At 43.1% G+C, this 15,942-nt stretch overlaps 1 protein-coding gene across 1 annotated transcript in view; it reads left to right on the top strand.

Moving 5' to 3' along the window:
* Positions 1–15,942, top strand: part of Lrp2 (LDL receptor related protein 2) — a 157,788-nt gene that overhangs the window by 63,847 nt on the left and 77,999 nt on the right. The window contains 11 exon segments of the mRNA NM_030827.2: positions 902–1,042; positions 2,392–2,595; positions 4,206–4,398; positions 7,239–7,364; positions 8,138–8,268; positions 10,961–11,098; positions 11,400–11,681; positions 12,736–12,981; positions 14,069–14,188; positions 14,274–14,390; positions 15,441–15,818. Of these exon segments, the coding sequence (NP_110454.2) occupies positions 902–1,042; positions 2,392–2,595; positions 4,206–4,398; positions 7,239–7,364; positions 8,138–8,268; positions 10,961–11,098; positions 11,400–11,681; positions 12,736–12,981; positions 14,069–14,188; positions 14,274–14,390; positions 15,441–15,818 (2,076 nt within the window).

Raw genomic sequence — 15,942 nt, 5'->3', positions numbered from 1 at the left:
AAAACACTGAAACCAAGGCGATGTTGGTAGAAAGATAAATCACAATTCAGAGAAAGTCCTCCTGGTGACTGAGGAATCTGTTTAGAATGAAGAAAAAGTATAAATTAATTAAATTGACCTTTAATCACACACTAGATATATTTAGATGGATAGCGTTTAGTACGATACACTTGAAAAAAATGCATGCTTAGTCTGAAAACATTTTGGACGTCTCTGGAGTGATTTCTCAGACTCTTTGAGCTCTTGGATTCAGAGTTACTGTAATCTGCTCAGCCACCCCTATTATATTTGTTATTTGGCTCTGAATGATATCTGGCCATTCCCTCAAATCAACATAGTACAGAAAATAAGAATAATTTGAAGTTTCTGAATATGGTTTACAAAGCAGGTGAGTAACTCAGGGAAGAGACCTGCACTAACACCTACATGGGGGGGGGGGCGCTTCCAACAATTTGTAAAGAGGGGGTCTGATGCCCTCTTCTGGCATCCCTGGACACTGCACACACATGGTGCATAGACAGGCAAACACCTATACTCATAAGACAAACAAAAAATACATTTTATAAAGCAGACACAGTACTTAGAGTTGGCAGCCTTGAGCACAGGCTGCAGTGACCTCTCTGAAGGCATAAACTTGTATGACAAATGCATAGCAGGGTTTGGGACCAGATCTATTTTAGTTGACCATTTAAATCTTGGCAACTTTTCAGAACCTGCTGGGGTAATAATTTTTCTCTCTAAGAGCTATTGGTAGTACACTAACTTACTTGTAAAACATCTACTCTCTAAGTAATAGGGAAAGTGTGCACAACAGGAAAGATTCTATCATAGGAATACATTACTTGGCTGTGTGTGGTTTGTGTTACTGCGGTTTTCTCAGTACACCTTCATCTTTCCTCAGCCACCAATCCGTGCGGGAGCAACAATGGGGGCTGTGCGCAGGTCTGTGTCCTCAGTCACAGGACGGATAATGGTGGCCTGGGCTACCGGTGCAAGTGTGAATTCGGCTTTGAACTGGATGATGATGAGCACCGCTGTGTTGGTAAGAAACGTTTACCAACCTTCACTGTCTTTCTGGTGGACGTCACGTGGTTTATGTGCATATGCTTCTGCCCAGACTGTCCCATTCTGCACTGGGCTAGCTCTGTTGACTGAATTCTTCCCTGTAAGAACAGTATAGTGTTCTCTGCACAAAGAAAAATTGGAGGGTTGATTTCTCTTTGTTCCTTGTTCAGGGCTAGGGATCTTTCCCTTTTATTATTAGATAGTATTAGCTCTGACCTTTAGATCCTATTTGATTAGGTTTGAGCTACTTTCTATTTCTACTTTCTTTTTTAGGCTGGCCTCGAACTCACAGTCTTCCTGACTCAGCATCCTGACTTGGGGTCGTGTACCACCATTTGGGGTTCTCCACATTTCCTTTCCCCTGTGCTGGGGTTGGAACCCCGGGGTCTTGTGCTCTGCCTGTCACCTTACTATCTCCACCTCACATGCTAGCCTTAATTTTGATGGATGGGAAGCTGCCCATTTCTGTGACCGACTTCTAGGTCAGCTGGCCAGGTGGCCATATTCCAAAACGGTTCTTGTTTCTCCAGGAGACTGCCCTGTGTCCTGGCTATCAGCGTATCTATTCCTGATGACTCTGCACTCCACTAACATGGCTGCTCCCGTTCACCACTCTTCACCCTCTGGATATATTCTTGCTCTCTAGATATTCCTGCCTCTGGTGTCGTTAACTTCTCTGATAATCTAGTGTTTAAAAAAAATAGAACATTGCCTAATGATTTGATTTTAAACTTCTTCAGTTTTTGCCTTTCTAGTTTGGAAGCACTTCCATTGTCTTTGAATTTTCTAACATGACGTCATGGTTTTCATTTCTTCAGTCTCTCATGCTCTCTCCCTTATTGCTTTTTGAATAATCTACATAATTTCTACTCTCTGTCTCTGTGTCTCTCTCTCTCTGTCTGTCTCTGTGTCTCTCTGTCTGTCTGTCTCTGGCTGCCCTGTTTAACCAAGGGAGCTGCAGGTTCAGTGAGAGACACTGTCTCTGGAAATAGGGGCTAGAGCCCTTCCTCTGGCCTTTGCCCTCTCAGGAGTGTGCCCAAACACAAGAAGAGATGACAGGGGTGTGAATAGGATGTGAGTGTACATGATACTTGTGTATAAAAATATAATAACAAAAGAGAGGACTTGAACGCTCATGTGACCGTGGTTTACTCATTTCCCTTCCTCTAGACTGGTTTCCGGTTATATTTACTACACATTCAGTTGTTGTTCCCCTCCGAGTTAGGTTTTATGATTATCTAGTGTACTGGATGGATGTAAGTAATGTCTCCAGAACAGGGCAGGGGCGGCACTGCGAGCTCACTCTCTGTGTCCTTCTTCCTACAGCCGTTAAGAACTTCCTGCTCTTCTCATCGAAAACGGCTGTGCGTGGAATCCCATTCACCCTCTCCACCCAGGAAGATGTCATGGTTCCTGTCACAGGGAGTCCATCCTTCTTCGTTGGAATTGATTTTGATGCCCAACACAGTACTGTCTTCTATTCAGATTTGTCAAAAGACATAATTTATAAACAAAAAATTGATGGCACAGGTGAGGAAAGTGTGTGTGTGTGTTGACCTATTTGACTTGTTCTCCCTAATACTAGCCATTACTCATTTGTTTTGCATACATATACATACATGCATATATGTGTATATATATGAGTGCCCTACTCTTCTCTATGCCTCTCGTTTGGTGTAGCTCACACTGGTTTGGAACTTGAGAGCGTTGCCTGCCTTAGCCTCTGAGGTCTGGGTTAGATACAAGCTGCGTCTTCCTCTGATACCTCTCGTTTATTATCAAGACAAATCATAATCAGAGTTGCTTTATTTGTAAGTTTGTTGGAGATAGGGTCTTACTGTGAAGGCCCAGTTGATCTTGATCTGTGTTATATAACCCAGTCTGGCCTCAAACTCACAGCCATGCTCCTGCCTCAATTTCCTAAGTGCCACCACCCAAGCTCAGGCTGTGGGTTTTTTGTTTGTTTGTATTTTGTTTTCTTTAAGGAAGTGCATTTCAATATCGACAAGTGAGACTCAAAGTTCTTGGAGCCCCAACTTGCTGGTACTTTGTCCCCTCTGTCCTTCAGTCCCTGTCTCACTCACTCGCTCGCTTGCTCGCTCGCTGCTAGCTAAGCTGTGACAGCACCTGGCACTCTCTCCCTCTGCTCCCATTGGGAACCTCTAGCCTACAGTGCACTATCTCCTCCTGCTACGGTCACTACTGTGCTCATCAGAGACTCTCTTTACTTCCTTGGCTCTTCTGCATCTCCCCGTTCGTCATCCATAAGAAGGCTCAACAGTAATCCCACACATGTGTGGTACCCATGAAGTTGAATGGACACATGTAAAGCCCTTGGCTCACAGCGAATACTGAAGCAGCACATTTTTGTATTATTAGCACAAAAGGCCACCTTTTATTTATTTATCTATTTATTTTGAAATTTCCCCTCTTCCCTCTTTAAATTTATTTTTCCTTTTCGAGACAGGGTTTCTCAGTGTAACAGCTCTGGCTGTCCTGGAACTCTCTGTAGACCAGGCTTGCCTTAGAAGCTCACAGAAACAGGCTGGCCTTGATTAAAGACGTATGTCACCATGCCTGTCTGCCCTTTCTTTTTCTTAAAACACACTGCAAAACAGAAATGTGTTTTCTCAATGAGCCAGAGAGAGGGAAGCCACAAAGCTTTCACAGGGAAGGCTAGGCAGAGGAAGGGTGGTCTTTCCCCCACGTAGCCAGCTCTTCTGGTTTCTTTGCAATTTTGACTTCCTGTGGCCTTACAGGACTGCCCAGAGTCTCCGGAGGGTTGGGCAGTAATGTTTGTGGGCTACCCCCAGCTGTACCTGGCAGTGTCAGCTCAGAGCCGTCTCTGGGTGGTAGTAGGTGAGTTCAGGTATCTCTCTTACATGTTCTAGAAGGTTGAATGAGGGAGTAAGTCCAGACTCAGTTGTGTTTATCACTACCATATCTCCTCTTTGAGATCCAAACTGTGGGCAAGAGATAGATTCTAGGTTTATCTCATTGTTGCTCAGCAGTTTGCAGATTCTTCTCTCTTTAAAGAATTCCACACATGTTTTTACAATGTGCCCTTTCATCCAAGCTTCAGATGTGCAGCCGTTGGGGAATTTGTCTTAAATAATATGACTATATTCTTTTACCTCTAGGAAAAGAGGTTATCACAGCAAACCGGTTGGAAAGTGTTGAGTGTTTGACTTTTGACTGGATCTCAAGGAATCTTTACTGGACAGATGGAGGACTAAAGAGTGTCACTGTCCTGAGGCTGGCTGATAAGTCCCGACGACAGATAATCAGCAACTTAAACAACCCTCGTTCCATTGTGGTGCATCCGACCGCTGGGTATGTGAGAGTTTGCAACTGCTGAATGCCTCTGGTGTGCTGCCCTGGGGACCGGACTGCTGAACTCACCTTCAGTTTTTTCTCTTTGACATGAGCTTAAGGGAACACCTTATCTCCTTCTAAATTAAGTTTTACCTTTCTCTGAAGTATGGTTTTCCTATAGTTACCTTAGGAAGGAAAAAAAAAATGTAGCAGAGCTATGAAGAAAGGATCCAATTCTTGCCTCGTTTAGTGTATTGATATGAGGTTTTAGCAGGGGTGGGGGTGGGGAGATTGGGCACTAACCATCGAGTCGTTTTCAGTTTAAGAACTTTTCAAATCCCACTTTCATGTACCATTAGAACTGGGTCAGGTAGGAGGAAACAGAACAGTCCACAGTGTTCTTTTTTTACTTGAATATGTTCAGTAGCTTATTCAGAACAAGCCCGAGGTACTCACTTATATTTTAATGGATGATAAGAAAAACTCAGATGATAAGAAAAACTTGTGACTCACTAAGCCGGGTTCCCTCACCTGGGGGTTGGGAACCCCCCCCCCCCCTTTTCTCATTTAGTCACAAACTGGCTTATGAAGGAGGCTTGCATGATCTACTACTGAGATGCTGAATCTGAGGCTAGGTGAGGTATAGTGACTTGGGAAGGGCTCACACTGTTGAGCCAAATCTGTAGGTAAAAGTCTGGACCTGCTCAGACACAAAGCTTGTTATTTGTTTCCTTGTCTCTTCTCTTCTCTTCTCTTCTCTTCTCTTCTCTTCTCTTCTCTTCTCTTCTCTTCTCTTCTCTTCTCTTCTCTTCTCTTCTCTTCTCTTCTCCTCTCCTCTCCTCTCCTCTCCTCTCCTCTCTCCCCTCCCTTCCTCTTCCTCTTCTTCTTCCTCCTCTCCTCTCCTCTCCTCTCCTCTCCTCTCCTCTCCTCTCCTCTCCTCTCCTCTCCTCTCCTCTCCTCTCCTCTCTCCCCTCCCTTCCTCTTCCTCTTCTTCTTCCTCCTCTCCTCTCTCCCCTCCCCTCTCCTCTCCCCCCTCCCCTCCCTTCCTCTTCCTCTTCCTCCTCTCCTCTCCTCTTCCTCCTTTTTTTTTTTTTTTTTTGGTTCTTTTTTTCGGAGCTGGGGACCGAACCCAGGGCCTTGTGCTTCCTAGGTAAGCGCTCTACCACTGAACTAAATCCCCAGCCCCCCTCTTCCTCCTTCTCTTCTCTTCTCTTCCCTTCTCTCCTCTCCTCTCCTCTCCTCTCCTCTCCTCTCCTCTCCTCTCTACCCTCCCCTCCCTTCCTCTTCCTCCTCTCCTCTGCTCTCCTCTCCTCTCTCCCCTCCCTTCCTCTTCCTCTTCCTCCTCTCCTCTCCTCTCTCCCCTCCCCTCCCTTCCTCTTCCTCCTCTCCTCTGCTCTCCTCTCCTCTCTCCCCTCCCTTCCTCTTCCTCTTCCTCCTCTCCTCTCCTCTCCTCTCCTCTCCTCTCCTCTCCTCTCCTCTCCTCTCCCTCCTTCTCTTCTCTTCCCTTTTCTTCTTTCTTTCTTTCTTTCTTTCTTTCTTTCTTTCTTTCTTTCTTGTTAAAAGCTGGATTTTCTCTATATTTTTAGCTTTTTCTTTGAAAACCTTATTCATCTACACAGTTAAATGGTTGATTTTTCTAATGAATTTATAGCAATCTGAATCTTTAGTTTTGAAAGGCTGTTGCATTCTTTCCTTTTTATGTGAAATGACGTGACGCCATCATAGTTTAGAAAGTTATACTTGGGAATGGTTTTGATTTCTAGGGATTATATGAAAGAGAAAACTAAGTAGAGGACATACAAATGGTATGTGACTTTAATCCTAGCAGCTGGGAGGCAGAGGTAGGCTGATCTCTGTGAGTTCTGGCAGCATGGTTTACATAGTGAGTTCCAGGACAGCCAGGGTTATATAGTAAGAGACCCTGGTTCAAAACAAAAACTAATACCACCCCCTCCAAAAGAAATACAAAACAAAGAAGAGAAAAAGATGTTGTTTAGAGTTAGATTAATGAGTGTGTTCAGAGTTAGATTAACGTGTGTGTTTGTGTTTATTTGTTGTATGTGTCTGTAGGCGAGAATGCCTGAGAATAATCTAGAGGCCAGAAGATGGTGTCTGGGACTTGAACTTCAGATCCCATAGCAAGTGCTCTTACTCACTGAAACATCTCTGGAACCACTGAGATAATTTTCCGTAAAGTTAGAAATTCCTTATAGAAGAATAAATAGAGAATGGACTGGTGGGTTCTGAATGTTTAACCCCGATGTAAAGAAAATAAATGTGATTTCTTATTCACGAAGTCTTCACTATGTAACCTGAAGCAGGTCACTATTATCTGGTGTTGGTGTTACAGTGTCGATGGCAGAGGCAAGAGAAACATAAGTTGAATGCCAGCTTGGCTACATAGGTGGACATAAACCCAGGAAACTCTGTTTTGTTTTATTTTATTTATTTATTTATTTTTTTGAGGCAGGATCTCTCTACGTAGCTCTTAGCTCTGCCTGTCGTGGAACTCACTATGTAGACCAGGCTGGCCTTGAACTCACAGTAGTGCTGGCTGTCTTGGAACTCACTATTGAACTCAGGGTGACATACATCTCCCAAGTGTTGGGAAATAAAGGTGTCACTATTATGTGGGGTGACAAGTTTTATAACCTGTAGTCTAGTTATTCTTTCTCCCAGATGCCCATTTTAATATCTTATAATTGTGACTATGATTACATATTTATAATTTAAATGGTAACTTAGAATTAAGTATGCCAAACCAGATAGCATACATGGAGAGTAAAGTCAATTGTAGCTCTTTTTAAGTGATCAGTTTGTTCCAATATTGTCCTCCTTGACTTGCTCCCACTTTCTAGGTATATGTTCCTGAGTGATTGGTTCCGTCCTGCAAAAATTATGAGAGCATGGAGCGATGGTTCTCACCTAATGCCCATAGTCAATACTAGTCTGGGGTGGCCCAATGGCTTGGCCATCGATTGGAGGTGAGTAGATACCATATGAATTTTAACCACTGTAGAGGTGGAGAAGGTATACTGAACACTGGTTCCAATATACTGGACACATGGTGGTGTGTTGGAGTACGGAAATGGATCCCACATGTTTCTGAGACTTTTTGATCTCTGGAATAATAATGGATCATGGTCATTATTATTCTAGGTCATGGATAATGGGTACTGAATGATCTAGAATACAAACACAACTGGCCAGCTGCTGGTGGGATGAAAACCAATGCACTCATAAGTATTCTGAGGAAACTTCTAGAAACAGTAGAATGACAGGGCCAAGATGGATGAAATTCATGTAGAAGTTGGATAGAGATCTGATGAAATGTAGCAAGCTTGTGTTTAATCTTAAGACACCTTAAGGATAGTAATTAATCAACATGTGAATTAGTTAATGAATACTGAATCAATCGACTAGTGTATGTTTGTTTATACATGCTTTGGGGGTTCTCAGGAATTAATCTATCTAGGAAGAAGATCAATGAGCTTGTAAATACATGTTATTAAAGCAAGTTATGGGTGAAAAAGGGCAGAAGAGTGTGTTCAGTCTTTTAAATATTAACATCAATATTCTTGTCTATTTCTCAAGGAGAAAAACACATTTCCTCACCCAAAGATTTCAAGCTTACTGTGTCTGTGAGAAGCATATAATGTAGAATTTTAACATACATATTTGACTTTCATATGAAAGTTGACTGCCAGTGTCCTCACTCATGTCTTGGTATAGATAACATGTCTTCTTCTTTTTTCAGTGCTTCACGATTGTACTGGGTAGATGCCTTTTTTGATAAGATTGAACACAGCACCCTTGATGGTTTAGATAGAAAAAGGCTGGGCCATGTAGACCAGATGACTCATCCATTTGGACTCACCGTTTTTAAAGGTAGGCTTTGAAGCAATAAAAGGTATATTTTGCCACAAAACTCTATCCCCATCCCAAAATATGACACATGAGGAACAGAAACACATGATTTTTTTCATTTGTATTTCTATACAATTTTTATATTGCTAGTAAAGATATCTGAGAGGTGGAATTGTGGGAAATGATAGAGACCATGGTCATTGCCAAACTTTGGCCTACTTCTCTCAACTGCCTTCTTCAGTGGAGACATGTTTCTGTGACTTGGGTTGTTCAGAATGGGTATCTATATCCATCCATCATCTATCCATCCACCTGTCCGTCCATCCATTCATCTATCCATCCACCTGTCTGTCCATCCATCCATCCATCCATCCATCCATCCATCCATCCATCCATCCAGTGAGCCAGGATGTGGGAGACTGAATCAGGAGGATCACCATGAGAGTGGCCTGGGCCACATATTTAAGTCATGTGTCACTTGTATGATAAGACCATGCAGGATAAAACAACCAACTTGTTTGTTCCTGAAACAGGGCTCTTGTGTGTAGCTTGTGAATTACACACAAGTGCTCACCCAAACTGTCTGGTAGTGTGTTCCTGTTATCCCAGCACTTGGAAGGCAGGAGACTCATGAGGCCAGCTTGGGCTGCAGAGCAAGATCACAGCCAACTCAACTGAATGAACCGAATAGTGAGACCTTGTTATCCAAACAAATAAATGGGCAAGCGAAGTATACCATAATTTGTCTAGTGTGAGGGGTGACAACTTTGTAGAGAGCTACCAGAAGCCCTAATAAACTAGTTGTGTTCCTGTTGGAACCCCCTAGTCGAACACTTAGCATAGTGCTTTAAGCAGCTAGAGTGGGTAGTCATACTGAAGAGTCCATCCTGCTGACTGTCTGTGGAGTGTGTGGTATTTAAAAAATATTTAAAAAATGCTTTGAGAGTTTTGATGAGATGAGTCAGTTATAAACAGTCATCCCTCCCGTTTTTCCTCCCCCTCTCAAATATTGTCTGTCATGCTCATGCTGTTTGCTAGCCATAGGAACATTTTTTAAATGTTAATGTTTCCCTGCTATATGGTGGGACGTTTGGATATCTTTTGGTTTTATCAGGATGGAAACTATTGAGTGCATTCCTGTGAGAAAATACTATATCCCAAAATGTTAGTTTCAGTCAATTCTTACTTTTGTTATGAGTCTCTTACCTCTGTCTTTTTCTTGGAAGACAGGGTCTCTCTATAGAACCCAAGCTCATTCAAACCCATGAGCTTCCTTCCTCAGTCTCAGAAATCTATGAGTGCTACCATGCCTCGCTGGCTTCACTGTGAATTTGGTACAGAGTGCTCTTTTATTTCACAATACTATGCAAGTCATTAATCTTTTACTGAAAGACCAGCTAGGTTTTCTTGACTGCATACTGCGCAGGACTCTTTGATTTGACTCTTCATCTATTCCAATACAATGAGACACTGTTCTGAATGGCAGAACTGAAATCTTCAATCAAGGGAGATAGGATTTAGTGTGGGCCACAAAGGAGGAAACTTGATTTCATAACATGGGTGGCATTGTTAGCATTCATTCTTATTTGCATTATTTAGTTATGGTGTTTATTTACACAGAATTTATTGATGAAATCTAAATTATTAGAATCATATGTAAGTTTGCACAATTGTTATTTTTACGCAAATACAACTTTAAAAAAAAATGAGATCAGGCTGGAGAGATGGCTCAGTGGTTAAGAGCACCCAACTACTCTTCTAAAGGTCCTGAGTTCAATTCCCAGCAACCACATGGTGGCTCACAACCATCTGTAAAGAGATCTGATTCCCCCTTCTGGTGTATGTGAAGACAGCTACAGTGTACTTACATATAATAAATGAAAAAAATGAGATCTGTACTTTTCCCTATTAAAAGCTTCTTGTTCTTTTCCCCCTCCCCTCCTCCCCTCCTCCCCCTCCCTCCTCCCCTCCTCCCCTCTCCTCTCCTTCTCCTCCCTTGTGTTGCCCTGGCTGTCCTAGAACTCACTCTTTAATCTAGGTTGGCTTCAAATTCAGAGATATACCTTGCCCCTGCCTCCTTAGTGCTGGGATTAAAGACATGGGCCACCATGCAAAAGCTTCTTATTAAAATTGGATCTAAAAAATAGTAGAAATTCTCCCTGGAGGCTAAAGGAAGCTGCACTCTGAACTGGCCTTAGAGATGATGGGCTCTGTTTCCTTTAAAAAACAAAACAAAACAAAACAAAACAAAACAAAACAAAACAAAACAAAACAATTAAGTGGGGCTGGAGAGATGGCTCAGAGGTTATGAGCACTGACTGCTTTTCCAGAGGTCCTGAGTTCAATTCCCAGCAACCACATGGTGGCTCACAACCATCTGTAGTGGGATCTGATGCCCTCTTCTGGTGTGTCCGAAGACAGTTACAGTGTACTCATAAAATAAATTAAAAAAAAATTAAGTGTTTTGACTGGTGATAAGAACTCAACTTCTAAGATTCCTTTTCATGTTTATTTTTACCTATGGAGGTTTAAGCCTAGTTTCTACTAAATATCATGATGTATCTGCCTCAACCTGAGCCATGATGTCAATAAAATATGGACTTCCAAAGAGCAAATGGTTACAGGTAGATGACAGATGGGCTCTTGTAAGCCTATCGAATTTCCTTGAACTGTGACTGAAATGCTAATCACATCACTCTCTTTTCCTCCCTAGATAATGTGTTCATAACAGACTGGAGACTGGGTGCTATTATTCGAGTGAGGAAATCAGATGGTGGTGATATGACAGTTATTCGAAGAGGCATCAGCAGCGTAATGCACGTGAAAGCCTACGATGCTGACCTCCAGACTGGTGAGGGCTTTGATAGTGTTCTCCATACCTGTGAGTTACCTATGACTTGGTGGTTCCTTTCTCTTTAACTGTGTCTTCAACATAGTCCCCGATAGTGCTCCATTCCTGTCAGCCGTGTATTCTCGTCAGCAGGACTCTTGTTTCTTGGAGATACATACCTTCGAACTGTACTTAAACTGAATGCTGTCTTTGGGCTGACTCCTAACTTTGTAGCGTTGGCTCTGGAATGTTCTTTTGTTTTTGTTTTTAATGTTTCCCTGCACAAGTCAAAGTTTGGGTCGAGTCGTTTCTGCATTTTCAGGGTCTAACTACTGCAGTCAGACCACCCACGCCAACGGTGACTGCAGCCACTTCTGCTTCCCGGTCCCGAACTTCCAGCGGGTGTGTGGCTGTCCCTATGGAATGAAACTTCAGAGGGATCAAATGACTTGTGAGGGAGACCCAGCCCGAGAGCCACCCACACAGCAGTGTGGCTCCCTCTCCTTTCCCTGCAACAATGGCAAGTGTGTGCCCAGTTTCTTCCGCTGTGATGGAGTGGACGATTGCCATGACAACAGTGATGAGCATCAGTGCGGGGTGTTTAGTAAGTATGTGGGCTGGAGTTTTGGGGAGGTGAATAGAACTGAAGAGTGGCCAATAATAAGAGTGTGGGCTGTGAGCATGGGAAAATACCACTGAGGTATTCTTTTAGACTATAAGATTCATAACACATACTCCAAAGACTTATAACAAGTTAAGCAATACATATAATTCACAGGGAATGTTATAGATGCATTAGACTCTTATTGGCAATTCTTTTGACAATAGCTCTTTGGACCAATATAGTCAGTTCATTCTTTAAAAAGTCAGGGCTGAGGGTAGGGCTCAGTCACAGTGACACTGCTTAGCATGAGCAGGACCCTGGGTTTGATCAGCAGCAATGGTGAGAATGATAGTATTCCAGAATAGGTCCTTGCAACTGTAGCCTTTGAAAACATCGTGTCCTGTGCGTGTTTTATCCCCCCCCCACCCTCCTGAAATGAATTGAAGTGGGATGGATCTCTAATTCTACACTCTTCTGATGGTATTCTAGTCTATGAAGTTTCGGTCTTCATGATTGCCATTGCAGAAGGTCCAGATATCTCATTTAAAAAAATTGAAGATATTGAGATCTTTAGAAGCAGCTATTAAAATGAGGCCAGTAGTAGAAATAACCTGTGATTTTAGAGTGAGAGAAGAGTTATTTGAAAAGTTCTACATTTTCCTAAGATTGTCATAGGAGGGAGGGTAAAATGAGCCCAGGACTATACCAACTAGAGCTGTGGGAAGATTTTCATATCTTTCAAAGTCTAATTTAAGATAATTATATAAGAATCATAGTTTTCTTTTGATGGCTAAGAGAGGATATGTGTGTGTGTATAACAACATGCACATATATGTGTATATATATGTGTATATGTGTATATATACACATATACATCTATACATATAACAATGTGCACATATTTTGCTTGGTACTTACCAAACCTAAACCATTCTCACTTCTTACTTTGTGTAATAGTGTATTGAAAGGTGAGAAGAACTTTGTTTCCACAGGAAGAACCTCATAAAAGTGTTTAGAACCAAACATTTTCATGACCACCCGTGGCTCTTTGTAGATAATACTTGCTCACCTTCGGCTTTCGCCTGCGTCCGCGGTGGACAGTGCATCCCTGGCCAGTGGCACTGTGACAGACAGAATGACTGTTTAGATGGCAGTGATGAGCAAAACTGCCCCACACATGCCACGTCGTCCACTTGCCCGTCCACCTCCTTCACCTGCGACAATCACGTGTGCATCCCAAAAGACTGGGTCTGTGACACAGACAATGATTGCTCGGATGGCTCGGATGAAAAGAACTGCCGTGAGTGTCGAGCTGATTTCTCTGGGTTGGTTAGCCTTGCAGGTTTGAATAACCTCTGAGCTCTTTCCTAAGGCTCTTACAATTCTATCCTTGTCATCCTCTGGATGTCGGCAGTCTGATACATGTCGACTGCTGCTCCTAAAGGCACTGAGCTTTATGGAGGCACAACACAGCTGTCAGAGACACCCAGATAGAAACTAAAAACAGAAGAAAAGGATCAAAGGACCTGAGCTGGCTGTAGAGGTCACCTCTGTGGTCTCCATGCATGGCTGCAGTAAAGGAAGGGGAGGGCTGAGAATAATCAGCGGAGAATGACATCAGTCTTTGGCTGTCAGATGCATGCGTGCTCATGCGTGTTTACTCATGAGCATATACTCATGCCCTCCAGCATCCATTTATGGTCATGCAAACATACATCACACATGTGTACATGTTTTTTTTCAAAAAGCTTTCAGTGAAAAAAATTTACCTAGTACCTTGTAAGCATTCAGACATCTGGCGGTTTGTTTTTCTTTTGTCTTTTCATTTACTACAGAATAAGGACACGGTCTCTCTCTCTCTCTCTCTCTCTCTCTCTCTCTCTCTCTCTCTCTCTCTCTCTCTCTCTCTCTCTCTGGTTCTTATTCTTTAGCAATGTGATTGGTAGCACTAGTTTAATATGGAGCAGAGTCCTCTGGACTAAATTCTTCTACTGGCTGCAGGTCTAGGCAATTTATTTTCCTTCCGGGGGAGAAGAGCCCTTTTACTATTTGCAATCTAGCGGTGTGCGATTTTCAGTGACTTTATGGAGGGGATAGGCAGCCTGCACGCAGCTCCAGCGTTGGTGCTTCTCAGCATGCGGTGAGCTGACCATGTCACTCAGATTTGGTAGTGTCACGTAATCATGGGATACAGCCCCAGGCTGTACACTTGCTGCTTCCTTGACGAATGGCTTCCGTGTCCAAAGATTTAATTCCAAATCCTCATTTTGGGTTCTCCCACTGCGCTGCTTTGGTGTGGCTGTTGATCTGAAGGAGTCTAAACACATGGGCCTGAGGCAAGTCCCGTAACAGAAAATAAACTTGGCTTTGCTTTTGTCTGTCGCTAGAAGCTTCAGGGACCTGCCAGCCTACACAGTTTCGGTGCCCTGACCACCGATGCATCAGCCCGCTGTATGTCTGTGATGGGGACAAGGACTGCGCGGATGGGTCTGATGAGGCGGGCTGTGGTAAGTGGATGGCCCCGCTTTTTCCTTACTGCGTGCTCCGTTTGTCTTGGAGTTAATGCGATGCACTTTTCTCCCTCATTTTCAGTGTTAAACTGTACGAGTGCCCAGTTCAAATGTGCCGATGGGAGTTCTTGCATTAACAGCAGGTACCGCTGCGATGGGGTTTACGACTGCAGGGACAACTCTGACGAGGCAGGCTGCCGTAAGTGTCACATACATAGTGTTCTTCAGACAAAGGGATCCCTTATTTTAGCGTTGGACCTTACCGTATAGTTTTTAAATTCAAACAAACTGGAGGAAGGCATAAAGCCCAGAGTGTTCCTAAGAGAATGAGGTATTGACATGAGTTTATTACCTGGGTAATATCATCATATAATGATTTCTAGTTGGGCAGCTAATGTTATATAAATGGACATGTCAAATAGTTAATCCCTTAGACAGTTTTCTTGGTTTCACCTTCCAAGGACATCCAACAATGTGTTTTTTTTTTTTTAAATTACATAGATTTGCTAGTGTGTATTTGCGTGCACACATGTGAATGTACACACATGTCACAGCACATATATGGAAGTCAGAAGACAACTTGGGGGAGTCAGTTCTTTTTACCCATCATGTGATTTTTAGGCCTTGAATCATTTTGCCAGCCCAGTCCGGATGCAGTTTCATTGAAATCACAATTGGGAAGCCAAATTGTGGACTAGAAATGGTATAGGCCTGAATGGGATCTGCTCATTCATTCAGGCTGTAGATATGTCCGTAGAGAGATTATGAAAGGGCTATGATAGCTTTAGACATGACTTAAACTTCTATTAAGGGTTAGAAAGCAAACGAACTCCCAAGATCTAAGGAGAGCTCATGAAAGTCTGATGAACTGTTCTGTTATATTCCCAGATTAGGGACCTGTTTTCATTTGCTTGAACAGTGACGTTTTAGACAATCCCAAGGAACAAGAAAGGAAGTCCGTAAATTCATTGACAGAGGGGGAAAAAAAAAAGAAACAGGATGAATTCCTGACTTGTGCTTTCATACAAGAATGCAGTTTGTCATTGGATCCACCATTCATCTCCCATAAATATTTCCGTGTACCACACTGTTCGGGAACATTTGACATCATTTAGCCTTTACTATTGTTTCATTGTAATCGTTATTATAAGCCTACTGTTTGTCTAGAACAAACCCCTGAATCTATATCATAAAAAGGATCATAAATTCAATCACAAGTGCATTACACATGTGCCTTTGCTCCCTCCAGCCACCAGGCCTCCCGGCATGTGCCACCCGGATGAGTTCCAGTGCCAAGGAGACGGTACATGCATCCCTAACACCTGGGAGTGTGACGGGCATCCAGACTGTATCCACGGGTCCGACGAGCACACTGGCTGTGTTCCTAAGACCTGCTCGCCGACTCATTTCCTCTGTGACAATGGAAACTGCATCTACAAAGCGTGGATCTGTGATGGGGACAATGATTGTAGGGATATGAGTGATGAGAAGGACTGTCCTACCCAGCCTTTTCACTGTCCTAGCACGCAGTGGCAGTGCCCGGGCTACAGCACCTGTATCAATCTGAGTGCCCTGTGTGACGGCGTCTTTGACTGTCCGAATGGGACTGACGAGTCCCCACTTTGCAGTAAGTTCCCCGATCACAGTTTGCTGGACACAAATTTATTCTGAACAGTAGATAGCTGTTCCCCACCACTGTCACAGCTCCCGTGTAGTATATTGGGAAGGGGATCCTCTTGTCACTTTACATC

The sequence above is a fragment of the Rattus norvegicus genome, chromosome 3 (assembly GCF_021556685.1).
Source record: "Rattus norvegicus strain SHRSP/BbbUtx chromosome 3, alternate assembly SHRSP_T2T, whole genome shotgun sequence".
NCBI lineage: Eukaryota > Metazoa > Chordata > Mammalia > Rodentia > Muridae > Rattus > Rattus norvegicus.
This window is presented reverse-complemented; position numbering and strand designations above follow the sequence as displayed.